The sequence below is a fragment of the Danaus plexippus genome, chromosome Z (assembly GCF_018135715.1).
Source record: "Danaus plexippus chromosome Z, MEX_DaPlex, whole genome shotgun sequence".
In the NCBI taxonomy this organism is placed as follows: domain Eukaryota; kingdom Metazoa; phylum Arthropoda; class Insecta; order Lepidoptera; family Nymphalidae; genus Danaus; species Danaus plexippus.
The window spans coordinates 15,457,511-15,475,991 of NC_083559.1; the positions used below are offsets into that span (position 1 = coordinate 15,457,511).

The window sequence follows — 18,481 nt, forward strand, 5'->3', positions numbered from 1 at the left end:
GTACCTAATATTTAGATTGACATTGGAACTTAAGTAACAACATACTCTTTGAACTAATTAAAGCTTGCGATGTATTTTATAAGTAATAATAATATATTTTCCGTCTGTCTGTTTCATAAGACATTCATTCACAATATTTATCAAAAATTTAACAAACATAACTACGTCGATGTAAGATTTAAAGCAAGGAAATAACGAAGAAAATTGTATGCAAATATTCTAATGTACATTATTTTTGCAATCCGCACCAAAAAAGGCTTCAACCGCATATGACGTAAGCTGGAAAGTTGTTCACATCTGATAATATATCGCTGCATGTGAAGTTGGCTTATTTTATAACCAGCTAGTTGGATTCCAGTCTTTACGGGTACGATAAATAGATTAACTGCAATGTCTAACTGTCCTAATTGTTGACAATTCGGGTATAATCTATTTCATAATGATATACGAGGACAATTATTTCACATATGGCGTATTTTTACATATCTTTCCTTTCCGTAAATTTTTTCACATCAGAACATTACAATATAAAACGCTTGTGAAAACTCTGTTGTGGTCGAGCTGTAATCTTGATAAGAATATATTCATATTTCTTTTAATTTTTTTGCTAATGCATTACGAAATTTCTTATATATATATATATATATATATATATATATAGCAATATTTTTCGATATGGGCCAAGTTTCGAAGTAATATAATTTAGAAAACTCGTTTCTTCTTTAGCCTGTAGCTAACCAAGTACCAGTTATTATATAGAACGCTTGTATGAGATGTATAAAAGGGCTTGATCTTCCTCTTTTACTGACATGATTACAGTTTATGTGTGTCCGAAGTCAAATCGTCCTCCCTCCTAACCTGAAGTTCCAATCACCTCCTGGTTTCGTATCACAAAGCCGTCAACTCAAAACATCAAATCTATTATTTTTATGCATCTAGTATTCTCTATAAACCCTTGATCACTCTTAAATATATATGCGGTCTATCATCATTACCACATAGATGAAGACAACAGATCAGACAGTAACATAGGTTTTCCGGACTGTAGCTTTATTGTTTGATATAAAAAATTATTACGTGATAGGTGTAATACAAACAGTTTATTAAAGTATAACTTTAAAAAAAAATGTCTCTCATAAAAGGTTTCTCGTCTGAGCCAGCTCTGGCTGTTAGCAATGGAACGACAGGCAACATTTCACAAACCAGAACCACTCGTTTAATTCTGACAATATGATTTTAAAAGAGTAACGATGAGGTCTTTTGTAACTCACTTTGACGGATGGACATTTCGTATGTAATGACTGCTTCATACACAAAGACACGCTAATGAGCTCTTTGATCTTATCTGGATGATGTTTGTGAGATAAATAGAATGGGATAGTTTGTTCACAGATTTTTATTAATTTGTAGATTTTGTTCTAGACTGCGTTTCGTTAATTTTATTTTTTAATTATATCACTTTATATGTGTGTACATATATCGTGTAAATATGAGTATATTTTTAAAATATACTTCTATAGATTCCTTATATTTACAGGACTTTAAACATATGTTAAATTTCACAGATAACTTTTATGAAATACTAACCAACTAGGGTAATATTAATTTAGGATGTTATCAATTTGTTTATAATACGTACTTTAAAAAAGGACAAAAAAGCATTTAATTCGCCATAAATGTCGCCATCACTGTAGCGCTTCCCAATTTTTAAGTATTTTAATATTAAAGTTCTAAACACCAAGCACCTATGCCTTTTTTTTCATTAGTGGCAACTCTGAGCAGCTTTGAGCTTTCGTCTCGGCGCTTGTTAGACAGTAAGTGATCACAGAGCGTCGGAGACGAACGCGCCTCGTCTGATGCCTTAGACTAAAATATAACACCGTAACATTATTTTCGTGAAAAACACTAAGGTATGTAACAATTTTTGTGAACATTATCACCTGGGATTTTTTTTTTTTTGGATATTTAAATAAAATTAATTTTATATATATATATATATATAATTAATTTTATATATATATATAATTAAATGAAATAATAGTAAATATATATACATATATATTTACTATTATTTCATTTAATTTTGATGTTAATTTGCGAAATTAAATCTGCGCCGCTGCGAATGTTTTAAATATATTTAAAAAAAAAAAAACAATAACTGATACATAACTACTTAACTTTTAAACGAAAAACATGGTCTCTGAAATAATAATTTTTTAATGTATTTAAAAAAATATACTTTCACAGCTGACAGCGTCAGTTAAGTACATATATTATTAAGGTATTGTTTCCCAATAAACCTAACGAAAATACCGATTTTAAATCACATACAACGCAATGTTTTTCAATAACATGCACAGATATGTTACAGTCATATATAGATTCTCGTGTTTTTATGAAAGATCTATTTTAATTCATACTTCGGAATAACCGGAAACAATATTGATTTTCAATAACATAATTCAACAACGGCTGCGTTTAGATGGACCTATGTACTTCATGTTGATTTTCGTAAAAATATTTATTGAACTAAAATTAAAAACTATTTCGTGATTAATACACAAAAAAAATATATATTCTCATAACCATAACGATGACATAACAAAGATCAAAAGTTAACCGCAGTTAAGAAACGAAACGCAACGAAATCATTTACGGCTTATAAAAATTACACAATAAATAAAACAATTCAACAAACAATAAACTATCATCGAATATCATTCCTTATATCAATACCATTAGCTTCGATATCGTATAAAACAATTTGTCACATACAATACACGTGAGTTGCGTGTTGTAATCATACAGATTATATATATAATTATAACAGATAATTTAATGTCAAATGAAAATTTTAAAATAAGAATTGTTTATTATTTGCTCGCGTCGTTTTGATTGAATAGTTTTACTAAATACTGTCCTTAAAAAATATTTAAATTGATATAAATAATTTGAATTATGTACTAAGAAAATACGTAAGTTACATATACATTTTATAAATCGTCTAAATATTATGTAATACAGAATTTTTAACTTTTTTTATTGGATTATAACTAGGGAATTGTAGGTTTCAGTGAGGACAAATCTACTATGTACGGTAAGATCTTCAGTTTGTTAATACGTATATATATATTAGAGCTTTCATCCACAGACGGTCACTTGAATGGATAATGTTTGATTTATGCTGTCACGTAGCGACAGCCAAATTCAATGTTAGTTAATTTTTATTGTTGTAATAGAAAACTCATTAAATATTATTCTATTTTTTACTTGAACTTGTCAATGGACCTAGTTGAATAGTTAGGGAATTCATGCTTTACTGAGCTATCATATCTTTTAGTACCGTAATGTATTGAATTTCAATAAAACGTTACTATTCGGACAGGAACCGGATGTCCCTCTAGCCGGGCTGTATAACAACTAGAATATAATAATAATAGAGCTGCTGGCATTCACTTTGCATATACGATAATTATATTCGCACAGAATAATCATGACTGTGGAATGAGCAACAGAAGGTTAAGTTGAGGAGTTACGTCTGAGAAGTGTAGTATCAGATGACGATATATTATTGGGAAATATTATATACAAAGCATTTAAATTATCGTCCAAGTTTGACAAAATTTTATACTATTTTTGTCTTTTTCACTGAACAGCAGACCGTGTTACGATCGATTGCATAACGAAATAATTAAAGTTTACAATTAAGGCGGAAGATTTTTTTGGCATATATAGGTATATATATAAATTTGGAGGGAAATCTAAGATCCACCCGTTGCTATGACAACAATAGCAAGAAACAATAGTAGACATCTCGTGAAGCACGAATATCGTACAAAGTAGAGCGCTTGCGTAACATTGAAAATGGATTTTATTAAGATATTCCACGGTTCTTAAATAATAATAAAACTCACAGAGGTTTTATTGTTTAATTTAAAATTCGTAGTTTTTGGTTCAGTGTTAGATGTTTTGATATTATAAAGCAGGGATCGCACCTAACGGTCGGCAGCTTACGTCCTACAGGATCTGCGAATACACATTCAGGTGTGTTTCCGCCTTAAGGATTGTTAAAGTAGAATTAAGAAACATCACTAACAAGGCAAATTTTCTTTAAAAAAAAACACACACAAAATAGGTAACTCAATTTATATTTTAATATGACCTTATTAATACCGTTCCATGTCAGCAATACTCTATTTATTTAGTATTACTTATTACTTATTTTCTTAGATTGATTTCTTACGTATTTTTGTATTTATCATAAATTAAAACTCACAGATAAAAAAAAACAACAGTATAAGCGACAAATCTCAAACATACATATGGAAATATTTATATTCAAGACAAGAAAAACTCGTAATTTCCTTTAAGAATTATACTAATTGCGTCAGTATTTACAAATGAAGAAATCACACTAGTATTACGACTTTTCTTCCCTATTCTTAATGTGTAATGTATCCCATTACAATCATTCTAAGAATATAACATAAAAATACTATAAAATTTACATACGACATTATTCCACAGAAGAATTCTGTTTTTTTCAGGAAATAATAAGAAATGGTAGGTGTTTGAGTTTTTCACACCTACTGGAATAGCAGTGAAAATAACACGTTTTAATACTTAAAAATTAGTTTCTTGAAAATTTTCTCTATAAGACGCAAGTATGCTTACTATAAGTTTCGGTCGTACCATACACACAGCGTTAGCAGTTCAAATGTGAAATGGAAGACGCTTTCTATATGCCATGACCGCATATCGCTGTCACTTTTACCACTAAAATAGCAATACATTACCTTTGTGATTATAGAGACGTTTAGCTTCACGCTGAATGAATTGTTGCTAAATCATCAATCACACATTTTTTATAATACAGAAAAAAAATGTCAGTTCTATCAATTCGCGCTTGACGAAAAAAATACGATTAACAAATGCTCTAGATTAGGAGACACAAATATGGAGACTTAATGACAGCTGTGTTACATACTGTGAACAAAAAGTATTTGGATTTTATCATTGTTAAATCGTAACTCACGCAACATTAGATTCTTACCGTTACAACAAAAATACTATTTTTCTTTACGCATATATCTAAACGCTGTTTCTCACACAATGCTCAACTTTAGCAAAATTCGTGCACGCAATACTCGAACCTATAGCTAACACATTAAGTATATAATGAGTAAAAGAAATTTTCGTTTAAAAGCATTACAAAAGTTGTGCTGTTGAAGTAATTCGCTAGGCAAAAAACAAAATCGAAGTATTTAGCGCATTTAGAACTATGTCACCGATGTAAGTCATGTTACATTTTTACATTATTGAATCGATTTTCTAATATAAAATGTAAACTTTCAGATATAACAAGTTTATAATTTACATCACTAGCGTAAGAAAGACAAAGTTCCCGCCAAAATCAAATAATCAATATAGATAAAAAAAATCTTTGCACGGATGAATGCCATATTATAAAAAAAAAAGATAAAAAATAATTTAGACGGCCAGGTTTCGGCAAGGTAGACGGCAACTTACATGAATTTTTCAATCTTTATATTCTATGATCATATCTATGTTTTCGCGTGTGATCGTTTAAATGAACTAAGCTTTAAGGATACTACGCGTTTTTTTATTATTTTGTAACTATCTTATTTTTGTAATGTATACGTGCTGTTGCAGCCTAAGCAACGTTACCGGGAGAGTACTGAGTAGTAACTACTCACTGTCTCGTTTCGAAACGTCGGGATTATTTAGTAACAAAATAATACAAAAACTCAGTTTCATTTAATATTGAATTTAAATTTTATTTCCGTTAAATAAATTACAGATATTGTTTATTTATCCAAGATTGCTTTGATATTATAAAAAAATATTAACATTTATTTATCTGTGATAGGGCAGACATATTACCAAAATGCAACTGCCAATGTCGTATCGTGAATCTGTCTAACCAAATAAAGAAAATTTTCTTGTACCACACATATTTTTCGTAAATGATACCAACTTAGTTATATGAATAAAAAACGGAGCGATTTTACGTTAAGAAAATTCATACCCATCGTGAGACTCGCGTATTTATGAAGTACTTGTTATATCAAATATCATGATAACGATAATGTATTTATGTTTCTGATACATATTGTACGATGGAGATAATCTCTTCAAAATTTTTAGAAAAATTAACCAAAATTTAAATTAAAAGGAACTTATTTACGCTACTGATATTTAAAAGAAATGATAATATTTCTACATTTTGCTACAATAAGTTGAGATCTTTGCAATGAAACTTTTTATTATATTATACAAATCATTGTTAATCATAAGTGAACGAACGAAGCTTTTGAACCAATTAATCATTTGTTTATTCAATAAATCTCGTTTTTAATCAGGTCAAAAGTAATTGCTCTAATCTATGTGAGCATGTCATTTAACACCTCCGGCTAAATATTGCGCATGCATACATTAAAACACTATTATTATTACAAAATGTCCTTTATTTAGTGGTAATGGAAGCAAATGTTGCCAGTATCTTCCCTTCCTACCGTTATACCGTTTTTTTAAACCATGTTAAGATTCTAAATTTCCCGTAGTATTCTATAGGACATAATGGCAGCTGACACTAATAACATGGATTCTACTTAAATACCAATGTATCATCTCCTTGACATTACCTAAGATTCACCATTCACTCGCTCTTGAAACGGGACCAGAGAGGTTGGTAGCGGATAACTATAAAATTGACAGTTAGGAATCAACGCTCGCAGAGGATGATACTGAACAAGATTTGACATGGACTTGACTTACTTAACTTTTGATTTTAACCTAATTGAATCACTTAAAAGACATTTAAATTACGAAATATAGTTAAATTTAAATAACACTAATATCATCGGATTTAAATCTTCATACTCCCGACGTTTCGGTTACTTTGCAGTAACCGTGATCACGGGAAAATAAGATAAAAATGTCGTCATTGTCGTCGGGAGTATGTAGTTTTAATATTATACAAAACCCGAAAATCTTAGTTTTATTAAAATGAATACAAGCGAAATTCTTAGACATTATTAAACTATTAATACTTTTCAAACCCCTTTCTTATGTTCTATTTTAATTACTCGTCTCCGTCAGCTATGACAGCATATTTAAGCCTCTTTGAGATACGCATCACATCTTTATGACATACAGTCAAAGTTCAAAAAACTTCATTTTTTAATGTATGCATCAGGTACTCTCATATGCGTTAAGTCAAAAGCTGTTTATTAAAAATTACAAACAGAAATTTCAATTTCATTTACTAGTATAGATACAGAAATACAAAAGTGCAGTACAGAAACACAAGCATCTGATTTGATCTCGAAGTTTACAAGGAATCGAAAATACATGCTTTCTCGCTTTGAAATTCTCAAAAACTATGGAAAGACCATTCCTAGTAGTAAAGGTTTTAATTTTCTTTTTCAATGTACTCATATTAGGTACATGAAGTAAATATAACCTAAATTAAAATAACACTGTCACTGATGATAAAAAATTTCACTACAATAATTTATCATCATAAATAATAATCTTAATACAAATTTCATACAGATGAAGTGCGCTTTATTGTCAATGCGTAGATGACAAGCGAAATATTATGATGTAACTCATTTGATTATATTACACCTCATAGATAACGTCTAATAAACATTACCACAGTTTAGACATTAGCGCTATTGACACCGAAAATTGACTTTTTATTTAGTCTATGGCTTCTGAATATTCTGTCGATGTCAACCTTATTATAGGAAAATATATTTTACAACCTACATTATGAATGAAATCGTGAATAAATAAAAAAATATAATGATATTTTGATCATCATATTTGACTTGACATATTCTTTGACCACAGATAGTGGCAAAATTCTAAACATCAAGGTTATTCGGGACATTTTAATTAGCAAGTCTTATAAAACCTTCTTAAACAAAAATTGTAACAATAACATTTCTTACATATATAACTATAAAACAACAGACATAATGGATATCTTTTTCTCGCGACCCAGTTCCCAGCTGATAGTATTGTTTGAATATTTCAGACATTAAAGTCCCAAAACTACACAAAACTATATAAGATCTTCTTTGCGTAATTATATATAATCTGTTGAAGACTGGAAGTATGAAAGCTCGTCTTTATGCTCTGTACGATTTATGGCGGCTAAACAGACTTCACAAACCTTTATTGTTATGCTAATTTTATCTTTATATAAATAGAAACTAACAAATAAACTTCTAGTTAATAATATTATATCATTAGGAATAAATATTTTTATGAAACTATAAGTACAGCTCAGTTAAGTTGTATGACAGACTTTATGATCTGCGTGATAATGATAAGTTTTTCGAGGCTAATACATTTTGGTATTTTAAAATTCTGTATCTTCAAACCATAACACCAGTGTTTACTTCAATATTTGTTGATTTTCGTTTTAAAAAAAATACTGATAAATAAAATTTTATAATGTTTTGTTGTGAATTTTGTTCTTATTAACAACTGTTCGTAAAATCTTTGTGAGTGATATTTTAATATTATTTACTTATTGTATATATCTGAATGAATGAAAGATAGTCACATAGTCATAGTCGCATTGGTAGCTATGATATAACTAACACGCATGTTAGTTTTATATAATTCACCCTTAAAATTCTAGATAACCAGTGGTTGGGTAACATATCAGTGGTTGCGTAACCGTCGTATGTGATACATTTCAGGTCACCTCAACACAAGGTTGATATGCAATGTTTCCTGTGCAATTAATAGATTATTTTATTTAAGAACTACACTATCAGCACACTACTAACTTAATCTACAGCAAATTATGTTGTTCAACAAATTATTATGAAAAAATCACTAATATTAAGAAACGACCGTCGTGCCAGCGACTTCCATACTGTTATATCGGATGAGAATAAATGGATTCTATCTTACACAGACCAATATTAATCTTCCTGCGAGAAATAAAACAAAACTTAAGATAAATAACAAATGTGCTAATAAAGTTATTAAGTTTAAACGGGGCGTTTTTAATCCTAAGGCTCTGTGTTGTGAGTGCACTACATTTGGTAGTTAAATGTCAGCGAATGAATGAGATTTGTTTATCGTCGAGTTTGAAGTTTCACTCACGGATCACGACTCAATATCGGACACGAATAACGTGCAATGAAGTGATGGAAAAAGCGAGAGAAAGAGAACAAAAAGAAGAACAAAAAAATATATTTTTAGTATTGTTTAGAATTGAAATTAAACAATGCATTGATTTTTATTTCGACTGGATGTTGCTGGAGTGTCATTCCACCCGTTGGAAGGTGGAAATGAAGTCGTAGGTGGTGAACGGACTATCTCAATATCAGCCTATTAACCCTTTTCTTGAAGACGCGCAAATTATGAGTCGAAAGAAAAACATACGGAGGCAAATCAAAAACAAGACTAACATATTTTTATTGACAATCTTAAAAAGACTGAATTTAATTTACGTTTCACTCCTTTAACACTTTATCAATTAATTCTTTTTCTGTCTTATTCTCCACTTGACTAATAATAAGTGTATAAATCTAACAAGAAAAATAAACGTAGGTACCCATAACACACTTGGAGATATTGTTTGACTAGCCGGGTATTGCTTGACATCGAGATTTAAGATTAAATAATATTTGCTTATTTACATGAATTTATAACATTATTTCAAATAATACATATATTTAAAAAAAAACTTAACTATATAAATTATTTCAGCTTGAGTAATAAAATAATTAGAGCAGAGTGTTGAAGTTCCTATTTCCAGTTTTTAATACGATGAAAAACAATGAAATTAAAGGATATATTTTGATTATGTCTTAACGATTATTAAATAAAAAATTGCTTTATAAACCTGATATGTTTATAAACAGACAGACATGAACATTATGTTAAAACCGTTTCCTTATAGCCCGTAACGGCAACAATAAAAATAAATAATTACAAAACAACTTTCATTTCATAATCGCCTGTATAAAAATATTAGCAATTAAATTTTAATAAAACGTTTAATTTAATGATATTATGAAATATATATACGATTTATTTATGTGAAAAAAATTAATTATTTGACTCTCTCGCGTGTGTAATGTTTATATGCTAAGGTGTAACGGACGAACGGACACGTAATCGCGTTATACACACCCATAACGATTGGATGAAATTATCTTTAGACAGGTGATTTTTTTATAGTAAATCGATTCGTTTGCCAAAAAGAAATAGAATAGTGACTATTATGACTGAAAATAATAATAGTAGTATTTATTTATCATGAAAATTTTCCACACTATTCGTATCGTATAAGTTTTTTTGCTTAATATGGATTAGAAAAACATATACCTCCGAACGTAAATTAATCGTAATTAATATTCGTAAGACAAGTTAATTTTATTGCGACAGATATCGCAAGTGACATGATACTCGGATCTCGTTTAAACAAATTTGATAGCCACTAGAACGGGTTTGCAACCGCAGTTAGAATGTCAGTTTGTGTTACAAAAAAACGCAATCAGTGATCTAGAAGAATTTCGTAACAGACTATGGAATGAACATGGCGGGACTAATATTATAATAAAGACGAATGAAAACGTTGAAAAAATCATATAGCGAATAGAAAAATTACAAGAAACTAAAATTATTTATTAGCGTTGTACCTTCAGAAATAGAAATTGTAGATCGTAAAAGTTACTAGGCCTTACACGCGTGCCCGACAATAAACTAACTCGCTATGGCTTAAGAAAAAGTATTTCAGTACGCAATAATGAGCTGAGAGTAAGGGCGTGACTGTTACTTAAGACCGCTTACCTGTAATACCTTACTTAGCGTCATCTCAATTATTAGCTATTATTATAAAAAAAAAAAAACAGAGTTAATATTTGTGTTGATCTGAGAGAACTTTCATAACAGTGAGATGGATTTAACCCACAGCAGTTCCGATTCAGTCAACGCTATTAACTGACAGCCAAACATCTGGCACCTGTCGTGAAGCCCCGATATTCGGTCGACCGAACAATCCTATCTCCGTAACCTCGCTGTAACAAACAGATTAACATCAGCATTACTATTGAATCTGTTAAGTAATGACTTGATTATTGTCAATGTTGTGCGTAACAGATAAAATATTTATTCATAAACACGAACCACATTTAATTTATATGGCTTGGAATTCTTAATTAAAGAAATTTATTCGAATTTTTCTATGACCACAGATAAAAAAAGGTTTACCATAAATATGTTTATTAGTGACATTACTTTTTTCATCAATCCTATTCCTAACTATGTTCGACATTATTCTATTCCGGATCATTTTCTCTGTAGAGGACGTTAGCACATTATTCTACAGATCCCATCTAGAATCCAATTAATGTTACAACGTCCACACCGTTTGCTAAATCGTCAATGGGTCAGAGGTCGCAAGCGAGGCCGCCGCTGACACGAGCGGACGGACATTACCCAGCAATTGACGGAGGCGTGTCACAATCATAATTACTTTTAGCGGCTCATAATACAACCCTTTGAAGAGAAACATTGTCTTAGGATCTTACTAGAAATTGTTCACACAATCGTACCAACATAACACTAATATTATAACACATTTGCAATATTTTCTGTATGTCTAATCAATTAAATACTACAGGGAATATGTTAAATGCTATTCCTTAATTCTTTTTATGTTTAATTACTATTTCAAGTGTTTTAAATAAAATTATTGAGTCGTTAATATATGATATGTAACGCTGAGGTTCGTATAATGATAGTATAGTTTGTATGAATGCTTTAAAGTTTTAAGAAACATCTATATTTTATTTTAATAACTCAGATGGCGATTTCGTGCAATTGTCCGATGTCTCCTCCGGGGCCGACGCTGGCAGCGGCGTGTGGAGGGGGTGCTTTCATGTTGTTCATGGGTCTACTGGAAGTATTCTTGCGCAGCCAATGTGACCTCGAAGACCCATGTGGACGAGCACAGGTAATTAATGTTGGGAACGGTACAAAAGTACAAAAAATTAAAGTACTTTTAACGTATGGTAGCTTACTTGAGATTTACTTAAAGAACGTTGAAATTATAATCGATAAAGTAGAATAAATATCCAGAGGAATACAGTTATATTTAGTAGACAGTATGACAAAAATTAATAGTTATAGCTTTTCTTTAAAATCGAAAAGGCTTGAATTAAAAACACTTAAAATATTAGTACTATAAAACTTTTATTCGAATAATATAAGAGGTTTATCGATATAATTCTCGTATCGAATATTAACCGCAGACCATAGTTGGCGGTCACATACAAGTCAATGCTGTGATCTGTGCCGTAATAGCTGGCAAACCGCAGACTCATGCGAGAAAATTACTCGTATTGCGCTAAATCTCGCCGTGGTTTACCGTTTTATGCATGCCTTTACCTAGTTATAACCTTCGTTGATTGTAATATCAGTCTTTTACAATGTTATAATAAGATAAGATATATATATATCGCTATAAACGTCCCACAAGCCACCCAAAGCTTTCGCGATAACTTTTTCTCATGTCTTGATATGCTCTGTCCGTACACCAATACCCACTGCTGCGGCCTGTTCTTTGGAACCATTATTAATCCTCTCAATTTTACTTCGCAACTTAAGATGATAATAAATAATAAGTTCGTAAATAGCCCAAAATTACTTTAGTATTATACGATTACGTCTTCACAGCACGACTCAGCCGGCGGCTCAGAAATTGTCTTCTTTATATGTCACTTCCTAAGACATTTAAAATAATCTATTTCCTAAGAAATATATTCTTGAAAAGGATCTATACATTTTATTCTAACCGTAGCTGTGATTATATTGCGTGTTTGTTTACGTGGGTGTTCATTATTCGAGCTATGAAATAACTAGACGATTTTATACACGCAAATTACGTTACGGGTTATCGAGATAGCATATTTTAGTGAAAAAGAAAGATCGTATATATGATAAATGTAGACTCGTTTGCTATTAAGTTTGTAAAATCTTAACAACTGTGTGAAATAGTTATGTTTTATTGTAATCACATTTCCAGAATAGTGTTCTAGTTACGGGAACAACAATTGTCAGGAAGCATTGACGGAAATAAAGATAAGCCTCGACTTTCACGAGTGACACGAACGTATCACTTAAATAATTTATTTCTTGTTAGTGTTTCCATAGACAATGTTAATAATAAATTTATTTCATAGAGTTACTGTATGATATAATACTTGTTACTCATACGTTTGCTGGTTATAGCCAGCTTGCTCGTCATTGGCTCTTGATTAAGTTCTGACGACGCCGATATTCAAATTTTTTATATGTTATCCATTTTATTCATATTTATAAATGTATTCAAGTAATAGGAAAACTTACTGTTAATAAAAGGAGAAACATTAAATTAATTTTGTACTTCATTCTTTCGTTCAAATTGAAACACGTACATTTGTAACAATAAAACGATGTATAGAAACAAAAAAAAATAGAATGTCTGTTTGTTACATTAAAATAACCGCTTTTTACTCAATTCATATAGATGTTTGTATGTATATATTTTTGTTCCGGCTAATCTCTTCAACTCGTTCCGAGGGCCAAGGGTACAGATAATTAATAATAGCATATGAAGTTCAGGTACTAATAAAGTTGAATTTTGTGCCAGTTTCGTCGCCACATGGACTCAGTATACGACTTCATCGTAGTGGGTGGTGGGTCCGCTGGTTCCGTGATGGCAGCAAGACTGTCCGAAGTGCCTGAGTGGCGAGTGCTGCTCCTAGAAGCTGGTGAGATACCTTAGGTCTCCAGGCCTAATAGATGATAACATTACAGTAAACAATCCAAATATGACCAGGACACGAAATCATTATCATCAGAGAGGATTTGTTTCAGTCAGACATTGTCTCAGAAAAATAGCTTGCATGAAATCATTTGGACTAATAATTCCAATTAGTTTTGGAACATGTAATAGATTCTTTGACTGAACATTTTAGAGTTAATATGTTTTTGTTTACACAAAACGAACTATCTCCAGGCTTCGACGAACCCACTGGTGCTCAAGTACCTTCAATGTTCTTGAACTTCATCGGCTCAAGCATCGACTGGGGCTACCATACGGAACCTGAGCCAGCAGCTTGTCTTGGAGAGAAGGATAGAAAGTGTTACTGGCCCAGGGGAAAAGTAAGTCAGATAATGACACAAACGGTTCTCTCTTTATTTATCCTAAAAATTTTAAAGGAGTTTTCAATATCTGTCATATTTTCGATACCGGGTCTAGTCATTTCAGCAGCTCTTATCATAGGTTTTAGGAGGAACGTCTGTGATGAACGGTATGATGTACATTCGGGGTTCGCGAAAAGACTTCGACAGTTGGGCAGCTGCTGGCAATGAAGGGTGGTCCTACGATGAAGTGCTGCCGTATTTCCTAAAATCTGAAGATAATAAGCAAATCGAGGAGATGGATAAAGGGTATCACGCTACAGGGGGTCCCTTGACCGTCTCTCAATTTCCATACCACCCACCTCTGAGCCATAGCATCGTTAAAGCTGCTGAAGAACTAGGTATTAAATTTTAAGCAATATGTGGCAGCGTAAGTAATGTATGTGTATAATATAATAACATTAATTTCAGGCTATGAAATAAGAGATCTGAACGGCGAAAAACATACTGGATTCTCAATAGCTCAAACCACAAACAGAAATGGTTCCCGTTTGAGCGCAGCTCGAGCCTTTCTCCGTCCAGCCAAAAACCGACCGAACCTGCACATCATGTTGAACGCCACCGTCTCCAAGATCCTCATCAACCAGACAACCAGACAGGCCTACGCGGTTGAAGTAAGGAACAGTTTTGGCGGCACGGAAGTAATTTTCGCCAACCATGAAATTATTTTAAGGTACGGTGAAAAGTTTGATACGTTAATTCTTAGGAATATCAATTAAGACAATGACTAAATGTGACTCTTTCGTTTCGATAATTGGAGCGTTAACACTCAGCACGTTCCGCTTATTACGTAACAATTGCGTGTCACATTGATGTTAGTAATGAATTAAATAACATAAAAAGCGATATATTACAGTGCGGGCGCGGTGGCGTCGCCTCAGATTCTTCAGCTCAGCGGTGTAGGGGACCCCAAAGTGTTGAACCGCGCTGGCGTGCGACCATTACACGTGTTGCCAGCTGTCGGACGAAACCTCCACAACCACGTGGCGCACTTCCTAAACTTCCACGTGAATGATAATAACACAGTACCACTGAACTGGGCCACTGCCATGGAGTACCTACTGTTCAGAGACGGACTCATGTCCGGAACCGGTTGGTTTTAAACTATATATGTAAAATTACTAGAACATCTCTTTCTTTGGCTTTATAACGTACGATATCTGAACTATGTTCAACATATATCGCAACACTTTGTTCCACCGCAATTGTTAGATGAAAGTAATTATCTAAACTGCATCTGAACACACACTTTGTACTAAAGTGTAGACGTATATCATGGTTATGTTAAAAAAAACAACCGTCCGTACTTCCTAATAATTTACTATAATGTAAGGTGCAAAGGAAATATATATTAAAACTCCAAATTCGGGCCGCGAAAGTCGAGTAATATTTCAGAGCTCGGATCACGCCCAGAATTACACTGGATTCGTATTATAGGGTGTCGTTTTTTTATAATTAAACAACTATAATATCTAAAAAACTAAAATTTTCGGATTATCCTTACACATCCCGTCCGCCCGTGATCACGGCTGCTGCAGAGTAACCGAAATGTCGGCAGTATGTCGTTTTAAAAGTAATAAATTAACGCGTAGTAATCGGAAAATATTAGTTTCATTTAAATTATTACTATCGAAAGTCATTTATGAAAAAGTGCTACTTGTGTTGTAGGTATATCCGAAGTGACTGGTTTTATCAACACGAGGTACTCCGACCCCTCCGAGGACAACCCTGACATTCAACTCTTCTTCGGCGGCTTCCTCGCTGACTGCGCCAAAACCGGCATGGTCGGGGAGAAACTTGGCGAGGGATTCAGAAGCGTCCAGATGTTCCCGGCTGTATTACATCCCAAAAGCAGAGGAAGATTGGAGATCGCTAGTGCAGATCCTTTCGAATACCCCAAGATTTATGCTAAGTGAGCAGTTGTTATGTAAAAGAAAATATACTTGAGCATGTATTTTTGATCGATTATTTTGTAAACAAAACTCATTGTCACTCACGCAAGCACGCCAGCCTCTTATATGACTGTTACGAATATCTTTTTTGTATCAATTGGAATTAATGTGTCGCTTTGATTATTATATTCTACTTTTCGTTTCATACCTTCAATGTAACTGTTAAAATGTTTTGTAGAAATGTCCAATGCTTTTAGAATTTGGATACACCAAAATACTTAGTACAATGTAAAAATTCTGTTTCATTATTCTCAATTCATTCAAATCGAGTATAATGGGACCAATAGTCGAATAACATGTTCCCAGCTACCTCACCCATCCCGACGACGTGAAGACCCTAGTCGAGGGCATCAAATTTGCCATCCGACTCTCTGAAACCAAGGCCCTCAAGAAATACGGAATGAGGTTGGATAAAACACCGGTGAAAGGTTGCGAGAAGATAAAATTTGGTTGTGATGCATACTGGGAATGTGCGGTCAGGGTGCAAACGGCCCCAGAAAATCATCAGGCGGGGTCCTGCAAGATGGGACCCAGAGGAGACCCCACCGCTGTCGTTGATAATTTATTACAGGTTAGTATAGCATACTTCTTAATAGAATAACTTGTGGGGAATTTAATTGTCTAAATATACCTACGAATAATATTCGTTCGTTCGAAGAGTTCTTCTCGCGAAGTATTTCTTGGTTTTGCAAAATTTTGATAATTATAAAAGTCATTACTTATTTAGATTGTCACGTGAACAAAAAATCTAAATCACTGACAGATATTCCACTTTTTTTCTAAATATATTGGGATGAGAATTTTAACTGAAATTAAATTAATCTTCCGATAGCTGACTATTAAGTTTTATATGGAAAACATTAAATATTACTTTAATTTGATTAAAAATATTAAATCGGAAATTAAACCAATTTAACTATCTTCGCGACCTCCCTGGGGGTCGCGACCCACACGTTGAAAATCCCTGTACTATGGAGTATGACTTCATTCACACTGGCATTGTTCAAACTTCAATATTTTGCAAATTGACAACAGATAACTTATATAAAACAGAATAAAAAAAATATGCACAGTGTAATTATGAATATATTTGTCGAATGCAAGAGGTATTTAATAAAATAATGAGATCTAAGACTTTCGCGAGTTTTATTCATTTAAATGAAACTAATATTATTCGGATAAACTTTTCAGCAACCGAAACCTCGGGAGTGTGTAGTTTTTAACAAAATTAAAGCACGCGTAGTATATCCGAATAATATTAGTTTCATTGAAATGTTTAATAAAGGTTTTAATTTTAAACAGGTCCAAGGTCTAGACCGTCTCCGCGTGGTCGACGCGAGTGTGATGCCCTCCGTGACATCAGGTAACACCAACGCACCTGTAATCATGATAGCCGAGCGCGCCGCTGACTTCATCAAACAGCGCTGGCTTGGAACTACTCCTGTGAGTATGATATTAAAGACCTCTAAAAATTACAGCAAATCTTATAAAACGTTCCTTTTTTTTATATATTCCATATTTTTTTAATTTATATATGTTTTTGCTTTAATGTCCAGGTCTCGTACACCAATACCGATGGCGGTGTCTCCAACGTTTTGTCCGCCAGCGAAAGTCACCACCCCGGCTGGCTGTGGCGCTAAACCAAAATAATTATTATAATTAGTAAAAAAATATATTCATAACATAGCTTTATTCGACAACTAAAATATCATTGAGTTTTTAAAACTTACTAGGAAGACATGGTGGACAAAGCATTTGTTTGTTTTTAAACCTTCCAATTTAAAAAGTTACATTATATATATATATATATATATATATATATATATATATATATTTTAATGTTTCTCGTCTAAATTATAAACGAGAGTAAATTTCCCCCGATAGTTTTAGTATCTATATTTAAGGTATATTGTTTTACTATTTTTACGAGATAATGTTACCATATAGATAATACATTATTTATAGTGATAGATATTGGATGTTTAAGATTTAATAAAACTATACGTAAAGCTCGAATAGGTTAAGTGTGTCGTGTAGTAGAAAAGTCTAAATGTTATTTCAATTTTCAGGAATAATTATCTTTTTTTTTTAAAGATTAAAATTTATCAGGCCACACCTATTGTCTTTTTCTTGAGATGATTTGCAAAAAAAAAAGTTAAATTACCACCTTTTTTTAATAAACAACTTAAAACATCAGCCATTGGTATGATTTTATTATCTGTGACACTTTCTGTACTGTTATTTTTACTCTGCATAAACTATCCATCAAAACTATTACGTTAAAC

The 18,481-nt window shown here is 32.2% G+C and overlaps 1 protein-coding gene across 1 annotated transcript; it reads left to right on the forward strand.

Annotated features, from left to right (window-relative positions):
- The first annotated feature begins 1,818 nt into the window (after positions 1 to 1,818).
- LOC116777355 (glucose dehydrogenase [FAD, quinone]) lies at positions 1,819 to 18,311 on the forward strand. Its single transcript, XM_032670861.2, has 11 exons — positions 1,819 to 1,910; positions 11,864 to 12,013; positions 13,691 to 13,811; positions 14,060 to 14,205; positions 14,327 to 14,585; positions 14,656 to 14,917; positions 15,101 to 15,336; positions 15,913 to 16,156; positions 16,503 to 16,767; positions 17,499 to 17,639; positions 17,753 to 18,311. Exons 2-11 carry the CDS (start codon positions 11,864 to 11,866, stop codon positions 17,834 to 17,836), a joined length of 1,908 nt encoding a protein of 635 aa, XP_032526752.2. The 5' UTR covers positions 1,819 to 1,910; the 3' UTR covers positions 17,837 to 18,311.
- Positions 18,312 to 18,481: the final 170 nt, after the last annotated feature.